The sequence below is a fragment of the Canis aureus genome, chromosome 16, assembly GCF_053574225.1.
Source record: "Canis aureus isolate CA01 chromosome 16, VMU_Caureus_v.1.0, whole genome shotgun sequence".
Taxonomy (NCBI): Eukaryota; Metazoa; Chordata; class Mammalia; order Carnivora; family Canidae; genus Canis; species Canis aureus.
Window position 1 is genome coordinate 12357000 of NC_135626.1, and position 18593 is coordinate 12375592.

Sequence of the window (18593 nt, forward strand, 5' to 3'; positions counted from 1 at the left end):
CGTGATCCTGGAGACCCGGGATTGAGTCCCACGTTGGGCTCCCTGCATGGAGCCTGCTTCTCTCTCTGCTTGTGTCTCTCCCTCTGTGTCTCTCTCTCTCTCTCTCTTTCTCTCTCTCTGTCTCTATGTGTCTCTCATGAATAAATAAATGAAATCTTTAAAAAAAAAAGTCAGTAAACAGGTGAATCAGTATAATAAGTAGATTAAAGAGAGAATTAGTGCCCAGAAGAAAGATGTGCAGTCTAGAAATGAAGCAGATTCCAACACACGTCTGATAGGACTTTCAAACAAAATAGCAAGAATGAGGAAGAAGCAGTATTGGAGGAAATAAAGACTAAAGATTTTCCAGAATTCATGAAATACATAAAACTCCAAGAAGTCCAAGTCCAGTGTTTCAGAAACATACATCGCTAGACACATCATTAGAAATATTCAGAACATCGGGGTGCCTGGGTGGCTCAGTCAGTGAAGGGTCTGACTCATGATTTTGGCTCAGGTCATGAGATTGAGCCGTGTTGGGCTCTGTGCTAGCCAGGGCGGGGTGGGGAGTCTTCTTGAGATTCTCTCCCCCTCTTCTCTGTGCAGCACCCCTACCCCACTTATGTACGCATGATCCCTCTCTAAAAAAAAGAAAAAAAAAACAGAACTACAGAAACTATGTTCAGAGAGCCAAGCATCACACTGAGATGACATGGAAGATGAGGGCACTCAGCTTGCTTCCTGCACTTACTTGGTAAAGCTGGTGCCAGAACAGAGAAGGACAACACACAAGGCTGGGTGACCATCCAGTCCCGTCGGTGAGCACAGACCGAATAATCTAGTGAGAGGTCAAGAAATGAGATCTAGAGGGCAGCCCCGGTGGCTCAGCGGTTTAGTGCCGCCTGCAGCCTGGGTTGTGATCCTGGAGACCTGGGATCAAGTCCCACATCGGGCTCCCTGCATGGAGCCTGCTTCTCCCTCTGCCTGTGTCTCTGCCCCTCTCTCTCTCTCTGTCTCTCTGTCTCTGTCTCTATGAATAAATAAAATCTTCTTAAAAAATGAGATCTAGAAAATCATCAGAATATTCATAACAAATCATTGCACTGAGACCAAGTAGGGTATTCCGGGAGTTCAAGGATTAACAGAATATATGTATTCTGTGCTTTACTGGTGGACTCAAGGAGAAAAGGCAGGTGTAAGAGAAAGGGTCTGATAAAATTCAACACCTATTCATAATTTACCGAAGAAGATAAGAGAAAACCCGCTTCTTTTTTTTTTAAGATTTTATTTTATTTTTTTAAAGATTTTATTTATTTATCAGAGACACACAGAGAGAGGCAGAGACATAGGCAGAGGGAGAAGCAGGCTCCCTGCAGGGAGCCCAATGGGGGACTTGATCCCTGGACCCTGGGATCACACCCTGAGTGGAAGGCAGATGCTCAATCACCGAGCCACCCAGGGGCCCCAAGATTTTATTTTACTTTTATTTTATTTTATTTTTTTATTATTTTATTTTTAAGTAATTGCTACACCTAACATGAGGCTCAAACCCACAACCACGAGATCAAGAGTCACACACTCCACTGACAGAACCAGCCAGGCACCCGGAGAAAACCCATTTCTAAACAAAGCAGGAACAGAGGGAACTTCTTTTACTTGTTCAGAGGTGTCCATCAAAACCTGCATTTGCGGGATCCCTGGGTGGCGCAGCGGTTTAGCGCCTGCCTTTGGCCCAGGGCGCAATCCTGGAGACCCAGGATCGAGTCCCACGTCGGGCTCCCAGTGCATGGAGCCTGCTTCTCCCTATGCCTGTGTCTCTGACTCTCTTCTCTCTCTCACTGTGTGCCTATCATAAATAAATAAAAATAAAAAAAAAAACCCTGCATTTGCATGTACTAATAAGACAGGAAGTGTTTCTTTTAAAATCCAGACCAAGGCAAAGACTCCCCACTTCCATTGAGCTTTTCTTTTTTTTTTTTTCTTTTTTTTTTTGACTTTTTAAGATTTTATTTATTCGTTCATGAGAGACAGAGATAGAGAGAGGCAGAGACACAGGAGGGAGAAGCAGGCTCCATGCAAGGAGCCTGACATGGGACTCGATCCCAGGTCTCCAGGATCAGGCCCTAGGCCAAAGGCAGGCACTAAACCGCTGAGCCACCCGGGCTGCCCCATTGAGCTTTTCCATTGGTAAATGGAATTTATCCCAGCACAAGGAAAAATAAAAGTGGGGAGGGGCAGATATATGGCCTTCCTCAGGGAAAAGAAATTAACATAAAATCAAATTTACTAAATTTTCCCTTTGTTGGGACACTTTTAGGTGTAGGAAGCTGACCACTCATGGCTTCTTTACCACTCTCCCCAACCTCCATTTCTAGCCATGTGTAAAGTTGATAACCTGAACAGCCCTTCCCCTAAAACCATTTTAAATGTTTGAATAAAGCATTTAGAAAAACAGTGTATCACACAGTTCTTGAACTTGAATAAAGTTTGTACAGGTGTTCATTGCTCTTTTCTCAAAAGCAAAAGGGAGTAAATACTGGGAGGGAAGCCAGCTGTGAAACTAACTTCACCCTGAGGGCATCTGCCTGACCCTGGCAGGTGGTATCTGGTTGGGGCAGGAAGAAAAACAGCTGAACCCATTCTAGAAGGGCGTCTCCCAGGGGTTCCTGCATAAAGCCAGGTCTCTGGTAAGCCCATGGATGACTGCCCCATGGGTTTTCCTTAAAATCATCAATGTGGTCTTAAAAACCGCAGGTGGAAAATTTACTTAAGGTCTCCCCAGGTGGTTAGTGTTCTAGACAGCAGGCAGAAATGTTATAGGTGCCTTCTGATGAATGCAGCTTCAACCGCGACCTTAGCGGGACCCTGTAGGTAAAGTTCCAAGAAATGATGAGCTACCAGTGGAAGATCAGGAAACCCAGGAAATGAAGCACCCAGAGCAGGATCCAGCAGACACAGCAAACATCAGACCCTGGCCTCTGGAGATGTCAAGTTTCACAGAATGTCAAGTCAGCACACAGTCACTAATGTAACAACTTTGGTGGCAGATGGTAGCTGCCCATAGGGTGGTGTCACACCAGTATGTTGTATGCCTGAAACTAACATGTTATACATCAACTATGCTTCAATGACAAATAAAGTAAGTATAATATGTTCAAAGGAATAAAAAAGTTTGAAAATATAAGTAGGAATTTGAAGACTATACAAAAAGACCTAGTAGTTTGGAAAAGGAACTTGTCTGGGCAGCCCTGGTAGCCCAGCGGTTTAGTGCCGCCTTCAGCCTGGGGTATGATCCTGGAGACCTGGGATCGAGTCCCACGTCCGGCTCCATGCATGGAGCCTGCTTCTCCCTCTGCCTGTGTCTCTGCCTCTCTCTCGCTCTGTGTCTGTCATGAATAAATAAATAAAATCTTAAAAAAAAAGAAAGAAAAGGAACTTGTCTCTGGAAAGCTAAGAGAAGGTAAGAAACTACAACCATAAAACAAGAACATGACTAGTGATATCTAGAGAATAAAAAGAGTGCAATCCTGGCCCGTGGTCAGGATGGTCTGGGGACTGGTGCTGTGGATTTGTCCTCCTGCCTTCAGCCTGGCCAGGGGTCTCCTGGGGCCAGGAGCCTGCTGCCTCCAGGGAGGTAAGCGGCACATGGCCTCTGCCTACCTCATCCTCACTGAACGAGGGAAAGGGACAGAGGCCCCTGTGTCTTCTCTGGGTCCCACCTGTTGGGAGACTGCCCTAAACTGGCACACTTCCTGCGGGGTGTTCAGGCTCATGATGGGGACTCAGGACATCCCCAGAGCTGCTTACAGCATAGACCTGCCCTGACCTTTCTCCCAGGTTCTCCTGGGTGTTGGCTTCTGGCTGCAATCAAGTCTGGCTTGCCCAGGCCTTGAGGGCAGTGGCTTGTATCCGACCTGGTGAGATGGTAGAGCTGGTGGAAGAAGAGTGGCCCTGAGATCTGACCGGGGGGGTTCCAGTTAAGAACAACTAGCATGTCCAGAGACTACAGCTGGGACTCGGGGAGCATGAGATGGGAAGAGGTTGATGTGACCTAGTTTCACAGGAGGAGTAGTGAGTGTTTGAGAACATAAGGGCCTTGGGCGCAGGAGGGGGTGCCAGGAGGGGATGGCCAGGGGGGCCAGACCAGGCTCTAAGGCAGCTCCCCCAGCCCCAAGGCATGAAGCACCAGCCCCGCCCCGCCCCCCCCCCCCACACCGCTCCTTTGTGCACCTGCTGAGGGGCCAGGACCATTGCAGGCCCCCCCCCACAGGCTGCCCACCCACACATCTTCTCAGGCCACAGCCGGCAGTGGTACAGTCCACTTTGCTCCCATTCTTGCCCCTGCCCCCTGGCTCTACATAGCATTCCTGACTGTTCTTCATCTTTCTAGAACAAACCAGACCGTGGTACTCTTTTTTTTTTTTTTTTTTAATTTTTATTTATTTATGATAGAGAGAGAGAGGGAGGCAGAGAGAGAAGCAGGCTCCATGCACCGGGAGCCCGACGTGGGATTCAATCCCAGGTCTCCAGGATCGTGCTCTGGGCCAAAGGCAGGCGCCAAACCGCTACGCCACCCAGGGATCCCCAGACCATGGTACTCTTAAACTGAACCCTGTGCCATCTCCCAGAGGCGGCTGGAAGTATATCCCGCTACATGGTGCTGCGGGATTTGGCCCTGGCCTGCCCAGAGTCCATGTACTCTGCTGCCTGCAGGCTGGTTCACTGCCACATGTACACACTCAGCAAAAAGGGCACTATGTAAACTCATGTGCAGCAAGTAAAATACTGGCTTTGCTGTAACCCCACATGTGTGGCCTTGAAAATGGTGGTGCTCTGCAAAATTGTGTGCTAAAAATACCAGGGCTATGAAAAAGTAGGTTAGGAGCAAGCTATGGAAATCTAGGGAGATGACTGAGAACACCAGCCTCCAACCTCTCCCGCGGCCTGACTCTGACTGTGTGAGTCAGGGGTTCCCAGGACATCCAGCTCCAGGGGAGGCTACTTTCTTGCAGGTGCAGAGTCTGAGCGGGGTTTGACTCCATCAGCCGGGGAGGAAATGCCTCTGGGGAACAGGGAGGGAGAGCAGGGGCCTCGGCCCCTCAGGGGTTTCCCAGCCAGCCCACGCCCAGCACTCGGCTTAGTCCCTGCTCACCAGCCATATAGGCCATGCTCTGTGTGAAGGAGAACCTGTGTGGCATATGGACTCCATTGGTGAAGTTACAGTTTGCCCCTGGTTTGATTTGCTTACCCAATCTATCCTTTTTCCTCACCAGTGAAGATAGTGATCCGAGGAGACAGGAACACGGGCAAGACGGCGCTATGGCACCGGCTGCAGGGCAAGAAGTTTGTGGAGGAGTACATCCCCACACAGGAGATCCAGGTCACCAGCATCCACTGGAATTACAAAAGTGAGGGCGGGGTGTGTGTGTGTCAGTGGGGGGACGGGGCAGGCAAGAGGCAGAGCTGGAGTGCAAGCCCGTGCCCCTTATGCGGTGGGGGCTTTCATTGGTTCTCCCCAGGCCTGGCTCCTTAGAGACCCTTCCCCAGCTGTGGTGTCACCACGGAAACCCTGTAGACAGGAGGGAGCCTCCTTGAACTCCAAGGTGCTATCATGGGGGCGCCCATTAAATCTGCCCGTGAGTTGCCCCGGAACCCCTCTCCCGCGGGACCCTGTCCAGAGAAACACCCCAGGCAGTGGCAGGGGCTCTACATAGAGAGCTGTGCCAAAGACCAGCTGAATTCCAGAGACCAGCAAAGGCAGAAAGTTCCAGGTTAAACACCTGAGAGCCTGGTAGGCTGGTACTTCCCTGCTACAACCTGTGCCAGGCCCACGTGCACTCCGCCAGCAGGAGGGACCCCTCAGTCCTTTTGAGCCTCCACACTTTACCTCTGCAAGACCGCTTCATGGTGGGATGCACCTCGCAGTCCCCGGTTGCAGCTGGGAGCAGCAGGCCCTGTTGTTCTTCTGTCACCGTGGCAGCCCCATGAGCAGTGGATGTCATTTTCCATGTCCAGAATTCATGAAAGCAAAAGTCCTTTAAACTGTTTCAAACATTCCTTTTTACTAGGGAAAAAAAAAATGAAGTTGTCAACAGTAGGGCACATGAGGCCTGTAGAAGTTGTGATTCCCACTGAGTGATGGCCCAGCCACACCCTAGGACAGCTGCTTGGACCAGTGTTACCCCAGCTCACCAGCTGGAGCTGATGGAGCCTTAGGGCCACCTCCCATGACACCCCCTCCCAGTTGAGGTGAAGCTGGTAGTGCCAGTGTGCTCTTGTGCCCCTCAGCTTAGGGACAGGAGCATGGCAGTTCCCCACCTGTCCCTTCAGAATCCTGAGGATGGAGGGATGAGCCTAGCACTCAGACCCACCACGAGGAGACATAGCGCAGGCCCTGGGTCCTGATGTCCATCCCTGGTGAGAATCACTGAAGAAGGGCTAAGGGTCTCCTTTCTGTAAAGAAAAAGCACAGAAAGACAAGCAGTTCTGAGAAAGACTGGAACACAGTCGAGGCTGGTCACTGATGAGAGTCAGGCCAGAGCCTGCTCCCTGGGTGCACCTACACAGGGTACCCTGGCTGTGTAGACCCGGCCGGGGACCCGCCTGTCCCAAGGACACCTGCAGGAAATGGAGGGTAGGTCAGCTGAGGATGGGCCAGGGCCATTCACTGCAGCCTGAGCATAAGCCTAAAACAGTGATGCACCTTGCTGTCCTCCGGGGGCGGGGAGAGGGAGAGGCTGCCATTTGTGTAGAGGCCGTGGGTGGGTGTGAGGCGTCCTTGGAGACGGTGCTGGTGGGGAGCCTCACCCACCTGGGGAAGAGTGGTACGCAGCAACTCCTGGACAGCCCCTAAGAGCCTGAGTGTGACCAGAAGGTCAAAGGTGGTGGTGGACCCTAATCTTCATGTCTTCCCCCATTTTAGCCACTGATGACATCGTCAAGGTAGAAGTCTGGGATGTAGTTGACAAAGGTGAGTCGTATCTTTTTATCATGAATACTTTTTCCCGACGCTTCCTTCCGTGTTGTGTCTTGGGTCTCTCGACAGAAGGGCCGCTCACAGAGGCTGTTAGAGGCCTGGGTCTGTGCTGTTCCTTTTAGTTTCTGGGTCTTAGATCAACTCCCTCCTGCATCTGGGGCAGAGGAGGCGGATGCACAGCAGTGACCAGTCAGGACCATGGCCTTTGCTGTTTAAATGCGTGTTTGACCCACTGAGACAGCGCCTGGCAGTGGGGGACTCACAGGGGCTGGCAGAGGAGGAGGGTTCCAAACCCAGGGGCCTGTGGGGCCTGTCCCAGGAGCCTTTCCTGCAGCACTGTCTGCGCAGTGTCCCCGGGCCCTGAGCCAAGAACCAACTTGCTGGCTTCCGAAGCCACCAGCCCTTGGGGGGACGGGGCCCCTTCCCGTGAGCGTGTTATGTTGTCACTGAGGTGGGAATGCCCTGTGGTGGGAATGCCCTGTGGTGCAGCAGAGACACATTTCCACCCTGGGGATCATTGACATGTCCTGCTTCTGCCTGTGGGAGGCACAAAGCCCACCCACCACACGCAAGGATGGCTACAGCAGGGATCCTGTGGTGGTGCTGGAGGTACTGTCCTGTGGCCCCAGAGCAGCACCCAGGAGGGTGCGCATGGCCAGCCCCTGCTGACCCGGGATGCCCGCTGTGCTCACAGGGCTCTGAAGGTGGCCAGAGGGTCAGAAAGAAGCTGTGGAGACCAGCAGTAGCAGGTTTTTAAATAAACAAACCCAGTGTGTGGGGAGGGAAGGGCTTTCTTAGTTTAGCCCAGGCTATTCCTAAGATGGAGGGACCTAGAATTCCCAGGGTGACACACAGCCCTTCCTTCTCCCTTAGAAGTATCTCAGAGATAGAGGGGAGGTGACAAGGATGGTCTGGAGCTCTTTACGGCTCAGGAGCCCCTAGAGCTGTGCCAGCTGCTGGTGTGCTCAGGGCCTGGGCCCAGCCTGGGAGGCCTGGGAGCATCCCTGGCCTCAAGGGCAGCACCTGAGAGGCTGGGCTGGGCACTCCATCAGTCGGGGAAGGAAATGGGGGGGACATTAGGGCCATCTTGCTGAGCAGCCCTACTGTACCTGCCGGCACCTTCCAGTTTAGGCCAAACTGTAGCAACCCATCAGGGTCTCTTTCCTGGCTAGGACAGAGCGGCTCCAGCTGTCAAGGTCTCAGTGAGGTTGTGGTCGCTTCCTGCCACCAGTGGGGTTGCTTGAGTGCCAGCTGTGGGGGACGTGGCACCTACCAGAGGTGGGGGCTGGTGGGTAGGACGGGGGGAAGAAGTGTCCCCACCCCCGGGGCCATGATTCCCCCTGTAACCCTTGTCTGTCATCCTAACAAGGGAAGTGCAGACGACGAGGTGATGGCTTGAAGGTGGAGAATGATCCCCAGGAGGTGGGTAAGCTGCCCCCACCCCCCGCCACCATGGGGCCCACCACTCCAGGTTGGGGGTTGGGACCCTCCCTGGTATTTCAGTGGTACCAGCTGGCCCCACTCCTTATGGGACCCTGTGTTGCCTACTGGTATATTTTGGGATGGCTGGGCTTGCCTGAGCTGCTGGTGGTGACACCTGCCAGGCCCCTCCTACGTGGTCCAGGTCTGTCTGGCCCTCTGTGTGACCCTTTGCTACTGCCCCCAGCACTGCAGTCACCTGTCTCTGTGCTCTAGAAGGTTCTCTGCAAGTGCTTTCCTCAGGTCTGGAATGTACACTCTTGGCCCTCTGAGTGATGGGAAGTTTGTGAGGCTCACAAGTAGGATGTGGTTGGTGAGTGGAGAAGGCCCTGAATCAGGGGCAGAGTTGATGTGGTCCTGGAACCTGAATGGTTTACTGCTAGACCCTTTTAGGCAAAGTTTTCTGACCTGAGCTCTAGATCGTCTCATTCACGTGTTTTTTTCCAACATGAAAATGGCTGTTATCTTTCGGGTTGTGCAAGTCCTTTTCAGCCTTCCCCAGGAGACAGGGCTCACAGCTGTGGGAGCCTGGCCAGAGCAGTCTCTCATGCCAGTTGTGTCCTGTCCCCAGGTGGAGTCCGAGATGGCCCTGGATGCCGAGTTCCTGGATGTATACAAGAACTGTAATGGGGTGGTCATGATGTTCGACATCACCAAGCAGTGGTAAGGGGGCGCTGGCTGGAAATGCCCATCGAGGCTCCTAGTACTCCACCACTTGGACGGCCACCCCAGTGGTCCGTCAGGTCGTGGTGACGCCTGCTGGTCACTGCTGGTGCCACACAATTAGAGGCTGTTCTTGGGCATCGTGCACACCAGCAGTTCAGCCACATGGAGGCCAAGGCTCGGCCATCTCTGGGGAGGTCCATGAGCACAGACGGGGAACGTGTGGAGGGCGGGCTGAGGTGGTACAGCACTGCAGCGGGGGGCACACCTTCCACAGCCCTGTGGCCCTTCCTGAAAGTACCATGCAGAACCAAGCGGCCACTTGTTTGGGGCTCCCCAAGACATTTCTGACGTTCTTTGACTAAGGGGACTCAGCTAAGATCCCAGGGAAAGACTACGTCAAGGCGCAGGGGTGTGAATATGGGGGTGGCCAGGTGCCAGCTCCCAAGGGGCCCCTCCTCATGGAGTCACGTGGGCAACATGACATGTGTCAAGTGGGGTCTGCCAGGGAAGAGATGGGACACACTTGATTCCCCAGGCCTGCCTGGCGCCAGTGTTCCCCCGCCCCCCCCAAGCAGAAGCACAGTATGCAGGTGTAGGGGTGTTGCTCTGGCCAGGTAGCTGCTGGCTGAGACCACCAGGAGTGGAGGCCCTATACCAGTGGGGACCAGCCTCCCCCGCAGGCCTTTCCAGGAACCACGGCCTCAGGCCTGCTGCCAGAAATGAATGTCTTCAAAGATGCTGAAGGAGGAACTGACAGAAGCCTGATTTAGAAATGGCCTGTGGGCCTCTACTCCATTTTCCCATTTTCGGTCTGTTTTTAAAGGGTTTTTTTTATTATTGCATATGTAGTCCACATTCACCGTAGCAAAATTGATCCTGCCATCAGAAGCTGGCACGGGTGTCGTTTGGTGGGAGCCAGCCAGGTTTTCCTCCGGGTGTTCCACATACAGACTTCTGTTTTCAGAACACTGGGATCTTTCTACCTTATCTGTATAGACGCTGCTTTTATCCAAGAATAGACTCACGCACAGTTGCGGCCGTCAGCCTTCCATGCGTTCACACGTTAACCCTGAGAATGCCCACAGGGTTCAAGTCTGAGGGATCTGACGGGGTCTCCCACTGGCCCACCTCGGGGGCAGGGACTGCCCACCAGCACAAGCAGGAGAGCCCCTTGGGTGGCAGCAGGCAGCATAGCCCTTGTGGCATGGTCATGCCTATACGAGAGGCAGCCACCCCACTCTCCTGGGGTCAATACCAGGGATGACCTGCGCTTCTCCCATATGAGCTACAGTGGTCCCCTCAGCCGGGGAATTAGAGGTGGCTTTTCCTGCACAGAATCTGGTACAGGCGCTATTAGCAGCCGCTCAGCTTCAGGCAGGTTCTTGGCATCACTGAAGGCAGGAGGACTACAGGAGCAGGTGGGCTGCACAGAGCAACTCTGGCCTAGGGAAAGAAAGGTACATGTGGGTCAGCCTGCTGGTGCTCAGATGCTGGGTCATTTCTTGGCAGCCTGGGACCCGAGAACACTCCCTGTAGGTGGTGCCAGTCTGTCTAGATCCTTGCTGTGGCGAACAAAAACCCCCTCGTGGGTCAGCCAGCATTTTTAGTGGACAGTACAGGCCAGAACAAGGCCCAAGGGCAGGAGGGCAGGTGCCGTTAGCCCTTTGTTAACATTTCCAGTGACTGTGAGTCAAAAATAAAGCCCAGTTTGTCGTGCGGATGTGCATGTCTGCAGTTCCCACTGACCGTCTCTGGATCGGACACCCTTCACAATGCCCGTCAGTGACTCCCTGACGTGCCATCTGAGAGCAGCAGCTGTGGGTCCGGGGGACTGGACAGCAAGCCCTGGGAAAAGCCCTGGGGAAGCCCCAGGGACTGCAAAGACACCTCACCGGAGGGACCCCCAGGAAGGGAACTGGAGATAAAATGGCAAAAGCAAGGGCTGTCCTACAGGGTGTGGGCACTCGGCCCCCATGCTCTACGTGCTCTGGGTCCTGGGCCCAGGACACTCGACCTGGTGGCATGGGGGGTCTCGCAGTTGACACTAAGGACGTCTCTCTCCACCTGTGCCTCCTAAGGACCTTCAACTACATACTCCGGGAGCTTCCCAAGGTGCCTACCCATGTGCCAGTGTGTGTGCTGGGGAATTACCGTGACATGGGCGAGCACCGGGTCATCCTGCCTGATGACGTGCGTGACTTTATCGACAACCTGGACAGGTGGGTGGGTGGCCCACTCCTGGGACAAAGCCCCGGCCAGGACCATGCTGTGGGCAGTGAGGGTCCTGCAAGAGGTCTTGGGATGAGGACAGCAGAACCAAGGGCTGGCAGCTGGCTTCCTGGCACTAAGCAGCCCTGTGGTGGTGGGGGAGCGGGGACCTCTGTCCCTCTCTGCAGCGGGGACAGGGGGGTTGGGGCAGATGGCAGCGAGGGCACTAGCTCTAGTCTGTCCCCTGGGGACTGGGCCCTGGCACCGAGGGCAGCCGGCCCAGGTGTGGCCTTGGCCCAGAGGGGCTGCGCCCTGCTGTCCACTGCCAACCAGCAAGCCTCCAGACCCACTTGTTCTTTTTGCAAACAGGCCTCCAGGCTCCTCCTACTTCCGCTATGCTGAGTCCTCCATGAAGAACAGCTTTGGCCTAAAGTACCTTCACAAATTCTTCAACATCCCATTCCTGCAGCTTCAGGTGAGCCCGTACCCCCCCACCCCCCATGGCGGGGGGCAGCGAGTGGCATTTGGTTTCCCAGGGCCGCCCTCCCGAGCCCTGAGCAGGCTGCTTGGCAGTTCACCTGGACTGTGGCCATGGTCAGGACTTCCTGTGCTGGTGTTGGTGGCCGCAGGATGGCCTACTCCATCCCATCCCCTCTACTGGGCTAGCCTGAGACCCAAGTTCTAGAACTTTCGCCGACACAGCTGCAGAACAGAGGGATCCTTCAGATGCCGTTCTCGGGCCACTTCTGACTAACGGGGCAGGAACTGGAGGTGAACACCAGTGGGTGCCTGGGCCCTACTCCTTTCCAGCCCACACCGACCCCAGATGCCCTGAACATGCCACGCCCCCGCTCCTTGTGGCTGGATGGCTGCCCACCCTTAGGTGGACCCAGGCCCCTCTGAGGTGTAGCTACAGGAAGAGCCCCACCAGGTCCCACCCTTGCTGTGCAAGCACAGAGCCTGGTTTACAGCCATCTGAGCCCAAGTACTGGCCTGCTCCATCTTCTCTGAACATCTTACTTTGGAGTGATTTTAGGTTTACAGAGAAGGTAGAGGGCTTCTGGGTCCCTTGCTCAGTTTCCCCTGGTGCCAGCCTGTCGGGTTTCCATGGTGCTTCTCTCCAAAGCCTGGAAGCAGCGTTGTTGTACCAACTGATGCAGGGCTATTCCCCAGTTTTCCCTCCCAGGCCCAGCCCCGGCCTCCATATAGCCGTTCTGCTGAGCCTGCTCGGGCTGAGTATCTCAGGTATCCCCATCCAAGGCCCGTCTGACATGGGCCAGATATTCAGGGGGAAGACCACAGAGGCCCCTGCCTTTCTTGCCACATCATGGTGGGGCAGGCAACGTCTTGTCAGCAGGATGCTGGCCTGTGGCGCCTCTGCAGCCACAGTGGCTTCCATTCTTCCTCCAATATGGGTACAGGCCTGCTCAGGGAGTGGTGGTCTTTCCTCTTGTGTCTTTTTCTCTGGAAGGAAACAAAGGCCCCACAGACCGAGTGGTTGGTGGCGAGTTCCATCAGAGGGAGGTTGGTACGGGCATACTTCTCAGCGGTGCCAGCTGCCCGTGCACCCTGCTTTCCCTCAGGTCCCCGGGTGTTGTGTGCATCCCTCTTAGACCTGTGTAGCTTCTTACCCAAGTACAACAAGCACACCAATCCCAAGGGGAACACCCCAGGTTTCCTGTACCTGGCAGTCCGCACCAGCCATGCTGGAGGAAGCAGCAGAATGTTCTGTGGGTCATGGCTGTGGCTGCTGCACCTGTATGGGCCCAGTTCCTGCCCCGGAGGTGGTGTGTGCTCCCCTCAGCATGCTGAAGGATGCAGCAGGGAGCCTCGTGTTTAGCATGTCAGAGCTGCCTCCCCTTCTGGGGGCACCACGTGTGGAGGGGCACAGTCGTTCTAGGTATTGCTCACGTCACCGACCCTTAGAGCCACACTGAGCTACTTGGGTGGCACGCTAGCCCTCTGGCCAAGGCCAGGTGGCCTCCCTGTACCCTGATGCTCAGCTGCTGTGAACCCCTCAAGGGCTGGCCAAGTGAGGACACAGGGCTGAAGGGGTCTGTGCTTCCTCCTCTAGAGGGAGACGCTGCTCCGGCAGCTGGAGACGAACCAGCTGGACGTGGACGCCACACTGGAGGAGCTGTCAGTACAGCAGGAGACAGAGGACCAGAACTATGACATGTATGTCAGCCCAGGGGCGGCCCTTGGAGGTCAGCCCTACAGGCCATCTCTGTGAGAGGCGGCCTCACTTCAGAGGCCTCTGAGCTGGGGGCTCTGCCCAGCAGACAGCAATGAGGAGTGCCCCCACCTGGGCAGAGCGGACAGCTCACAGGGTGGGGGGGGTGTTAGTGTGCTGCTCCAAAACCCACAGCATTTCAGCGTAGATGCGGGCAGGGAGAACCCAGGCTGCTCCAGGCGGGGGGTGAAAGTGGCCCTCACGGTGAGGTCACCCTTGCGGCCTATTCTGTTCTCTGCACCAGGGTGCTTTACCCTCAACACTCAGGAAAGTAAGTGCTTGTCCGGAATAAGCAGCTTGAATTTTCAGTGGTGCCCATTTCACCTAGGGAAGCAGGCACTCCCTGCAGCTGGGCCTTCTTTAGCTGGCCTGACCAGCACCCAGGGGGCCCCAGCCTGATGGGCACGACTGGGGCCCGGCTGACCCAGGCCAAGGGTCCATCTCGGGCCCTGCTGACACTGGCTCCCAGGCCTTTGCGTTTGGGCTCCCAGCTTGCTGCCATTGTACAGTGGGTCTTCAGAGAGCTACTTAACCTTGGGAGGGTCTGCTGGACGGGCTAGGGATGGAGCCTTCCAGGTGGGTGGTGGGCAGGCCTGGGCACTGCCTGCTCAGGGTCCCAGGGGCACCGAGAGTTGGGGGCCCTGTCTGCCCTCCACAGCTCCCGGGGAGGTACTCTCCCTTTCAGGAAGGTGGAGGCCAAACTACCCGTAAGGGTAAGTTCATCTTAGATTTTATTTGGTTCCCATAGGGAGCACCTAAATGTCAGAGATCTGGGGCGGGGGGTAGGCTGGGGTGGGGCTGCCAACCCCCACAGGTCTGTCCCCAGAGGGACTTGCAGAGGGCCTTTGGGTCTCCTTGGAGCCAGGTTCATTTGTTGGTTCTGGAACTAGTAGTTGGTTCTGGGGGAGTGAGTTTTCCTGCATGTAGGCTGCTTGGCTGGTGAGCACCACCCTTGCTGTGGAACCCATCCTGGGAATGCCCAGCTTCTATAAGCTTGGGTACGTGGCACTGGCTGGCATGTTGCCCCCTAGGGAGATGGCCCCTGGAGCCTCCTCTCCATACGTGCCCCACAGCCAGCCCTGGGACCAGGCTGCAAGATGAAGGCAGCACTGCTGGGCAGGGGGCTTGGGGCCCTCTCCACAGCAGGTCCCATGTGTGCTGATGGATGAGGAGCTGCCAAGCCTGCCCATCAGCATTCACTAGCCCCTTCCTTCCGGGACACCCGGCTTGATGTGATAGAGCCCATGAGGTGTGAGGTTGAGGAGCTTGGGGACCAGGACACTGCTGTTACCCTGCTCTCAGAGAGGAGACCAAGGGGAAGGTGGCTGCTCACTGCCTGCTCTGTTTCCCCCAGCTTCCTTGAGATGATGGAGGCACGCAGCCGTGGCCATGCGTCCCCACTGGCAGCCAACGGGCAGAGCCCATCCTCAGGCTCCCAGTCTCCGGTAGTGCCTCCCAGCGCTGTGTCCACAGGGAGCTCCAGCCCCAGCACACCCCAGCCAGCCCCACAGATGCCCCTCCACACGCCCTCAGCCTGCCCCTGTCCCCTGCCCCCCACGGAGGCCCCACTGCCCCCTGCAGCCCCTGCCCCACGGCGCAGCATCATCTCCAGGCTGTTTGGGACCTCACCAGCTGCTGAGGCAGCCCCTTCAGCCCCAGGTGAGCCCTGGAGTGTGAGTGGCCCACGGCGGGAGCACCCGGTCTCTCTGGCCCTGGGAGCTTGCAGACTGGGCTGGGATCCTCCTCCCTCCTGGCAGACAACCCCACAGCCCAGTCACCTGGGTACAGCCTGTGTTGAGCCTGGCAGGAGTGGGCACTGGACACATGGGAAGTGGCTTCTGCTGTCCACAGAGCCAGCCTCAGTCCCAGAGGCCCCAGTGAAAGTCCAGAACGTGGAGGATTTTGTTCCTGAAGAAGGCCTTGACCGCAGCTTCCTGGATGACACTGGCCCCCAGCAGAATGAGAAGAGAGTCGGAGCTAAGGTCCCACAGGACAGTGACAGGTAAGGGCAGAGGCCAGGTGGGCCATGGGTGAGCCAAGGGGACAGAGGGAAGGACTCCCTGAAGGCCTGCACCCCAGGAAGAAGCCTGCATGGACCAGGGGTTGGGCCAGGCAAGACACAGGGACCAGCATTCAGGCCTGGCCTCCCACCCCTGCTGCTCCCTCATCACCGGTTCCTGGGTATCTGCGGTGCATACCTCCCTGCACTACACCCAGGGGACACCTGCTGGTCTCCAGCATCCCCATGTGCCTCCAGAAATGCAAAGTAGCAGAACAGGGCCAGCGCCAGGCTGCTCTCCCACCCCCAGACAGCTGAGCCCATCCCTGCCCTGCACCCCACCCGGGGGCACAAGGGCACCCACTTCACACACTCTGCTGCGTGGCAGCATCTCCATCCATCTCCTTGGCCCCACCTCACCCCCCACAGTCTGTGCCATGTCTGCCATACCAGCGGGTTCCCTTCTCAGAGGGCCCCCAAAACCTATACTGGTCCTGGACAGGTCCCCCTTGCTGTCTGTTCTCCCACACATGCTGAGTGCCAAGGATAGAGCAGCCCTGCAGCCAGTGCCCATGGGTGCCCCAGGTCTGGGGCTCAGGGTGGGGAGGGGGCTCTCTGCGCCCCCCTGTGACCTCTGACCCCCTGCCTCTCTTTTGCAGCGATGAGGAGGTCCCAGGCGGGAACCCACTGGTAGCAGGTTTCCAGGATGATGTGGACATTGAAGATAAGCCACCTAGCAGGCCCCTGCTGCCCGTGGGCCCCATCACCAAGGAAAACATCACTTCTTCCAGTGAGGAGGAAGCAGAGAAGGTGGCAGGGCACCCCAAGGCCACTGTCCCCATCCCCCAGAAGTGCTCTGAGCCAGAGACCAAACGGTATGTGTATGGGATCCACCCTGGGGGTGGTGGCAGCCAAGGGCACCCTGACTTCTCCTTTGTCCCAAAGGCCCTCCACAAAAGCTGCCAGGCTGCACAGGGGTATGGCTCCCAGGGCTGCAGAGTCCCGCCAGCCAAGCACCCGCAAATCCCCCGCTGAAGGCCCCTCTGGAGGCCGTGAAGAGGGCAAGAAGGAACAGGCAGCGTCATCAGAGAGTGACCCCGAGGGGCCCATTGCCGCCCAGATGCTGTCCTTTGTCATGGATGACCCTGACTTCGAGAGCGACTCAGACCCTCAGCGGAGAGCGGTGAGGAGGGTCTGGGGCCCACTCCAGTGACTGCACAGCACAGGGGCTGCCATGTCCTGGCTGCCACATCGGACCCTGCTGGCCACCCGGACCCCAGGCTTGTCACCTGCCTGAGAGATGCAGGAGCCATCCTGCAGGGTCCCATGACAGGGCGCCAGCCACCCAACCTGCCCACTCTTCTGCAGGACGAGTTCCCGGTGCGAGAGGACCTCTCAGAGGAAACTGATGAGGATGCTGCTCCTGCCCAGCCCCCCCCACTCCCCAAGCCCCCTGTGGCCTCCTTCAGACTGAAGAATGACTCAGACCTCTTTGGGTTGGGACTGGCAGAAACTAGCCACAAGGATATCAGCGATGAAGGTACTTTGGGGGCCTGGGTGGGCTGGGGGCACCTGGCTGAGTGCATCAGGGCCATATGGGGGCTTGGCAGCGTGTACTTTGAGTCAAGCCACCCCGGGAAAAGTTGCATGGTCAATAGGCCTGTGGAACACTCATGGTGCCATGTGGCCCCGGGCAGCCACATGCTCCCTATCCCCTGAGCCTAGCTCGCCCCAATGAGCAGTGTTACCAGAGACATGTCCCAGAAGTTCCTTGTCGCCAGAATGCAAAGAAAAGGACCCTCCCAGGCTCGTGCTGGGGCTGAAGGTCTGCCTGCAGGCCAGCATGTGCTCCTGGCCGAGCAGAGGCCGTGGTGTCACAGTCTCTCTTCTGGGTGGTGCCAGCAGCCAGGGGGACCCCTCCCCACACCTCCCCAGGAACTGCAGGCACGTGCTGTCTTGTCTCCACAGATAAGGAGGGCAAGCCTCCCACGAAAGAGAAGAAGAAGAAGAAGAAAAGCAGAGAGGTAGGCACTCTGCCTCCTAGGTGCCCATTAGGCAGTGTGGGGTCCCAGGGCCCCCCCAACCTGAAGTGCCCCTTTCCCAGGAGGAAGAGAAGGCTGTGAAGAAGAAGGGCAAGCATAAGAAGAGCCGGGACAGGGAGGAGGGCAGGCAGGAGCGGCGGAGGCGGCGGCCCCGGGGCACCGAGAGGACAGAGAAAACAGCAGGGGACGAGCTGGAGGCCTTCCTGGGGGGCGCAGCCCCTGGCGGCCACCTCCGTGGGGGTGGGGACTATGAGGAGCTGTAGGCCTCGCCTTGCTGACCACCTGCACCGCTGACCACCTGTGCTGGATGGGCCACGGGCCCACTTGCCACTCACTGGGGCTGCTGGGCCTGCCCGCAGAAAGGGGGCCAGCGGGCAGTGGGCGGGGCTCTGCAGGCTGCAGGGCCCCCCAGCGCTTCTCAGGGATGGGACTGAGGCCCAGGAGGCCGCAAGGCTGTTTACAGGGCGGGGCACATCCTCGTCACTGGCCTGGCTCCTGCTTGCCCCCAGCCCGCTGCACTGGCTCTCCCAGGCCCCCTGCACACCAGGTGGGCCCTGCTTCCTGCCCCTGCCGGCATGGGGGTCAGACGCCAGGCAGCACTGGCGCCTCTCCCGGGCGGGCTCTTCCCGGGCCTGGGGTCCAGCTTTGCACTGCGCAGGGCTTGCTGTTGACCCAGCCAGGAGGCCCTCACTGTTTGCTCTCGTTTTCCTTCAACACTCCACCCATAAAGCTCTCCTGTTTTACTGAGTGTCTGTGTGTACTTCTCCCTGTAAGGCTTGGTGGGGGGGGTGGGGGGGGGGCTGGGCTGTTGTCACTTCCCTGCTCTTTCCCATGTGGTCCAGGGAGGGGGTCTGCACAGGCCTTCCCAGCAGGCCCATTCCAGGTGACCTGTGTGTGCAGGCTGCCCAGCATCACCACTGCCCTCCACCCCTGTCCCAGCCCCCCTAGGGCAAGTGCAAGTCTGCTCTACTGGTCCCTGCTCTTCCATCTGGTCCTCAATGCCTCCCCTCC

The 18593-nt window shown here is 56.9% G+C and overlaps 1 protein-coding gene across 1 annotated transcript in view; it reads left to right on the top strand.

Moving 5' to 3' along the window:
* The window catches only part of RABL6 (RAB, member RAS oncogene family like 6), a 21784-nt gene extending 3454 nt beyond the window's left edge, over positions 1–18330 (top strand). Inside the window, exons 2-15 of the mRNA XM_077851436.1 lie at positions 5253–5387; positions 6902–6949; positions 8325–8377; positions 9006–9097; positions 11179–11319; positions 11678–11783; positions 13383–13486; positions 14896–15200; positions 15393–15543; positions 16200–16415; positions 16486–16723; positions 16909–17080; positions 17509–17564; positions 17645–18330. Of these exons, the coding sequence (XP_077707562.1) occupies positions 5253–5387; positions 6902–6949; positions 8325–8377; positions 9006–9097; positions 11179–11319; positions 11678–11783; positions 13383–13486; positions 14896–15200; positions 15393–15543; positions 16200–16415; positions 16486–16723; positions 16909–17080; positions 17509–17564; positions 17645–17845 (2018 nt within the window). The 3' untranslated portion in view covers positions 17846–18330. The remainder of the gene's footprint in view (positions 1–5252; positions 5388–6901; positions 6950–8324; positions 8378–9005; positions 9098–11178; positions 11320–11677; positions 11784–13382; positions 13487–14895; positions 15201–15392; positions 15544–16199; positions 16416–16485; positions 16724–16908; positions 17081–17508; positions 17565–17644) is intronic.
* Positions 18331–18593: the final 263 nt, after the last annotated feature.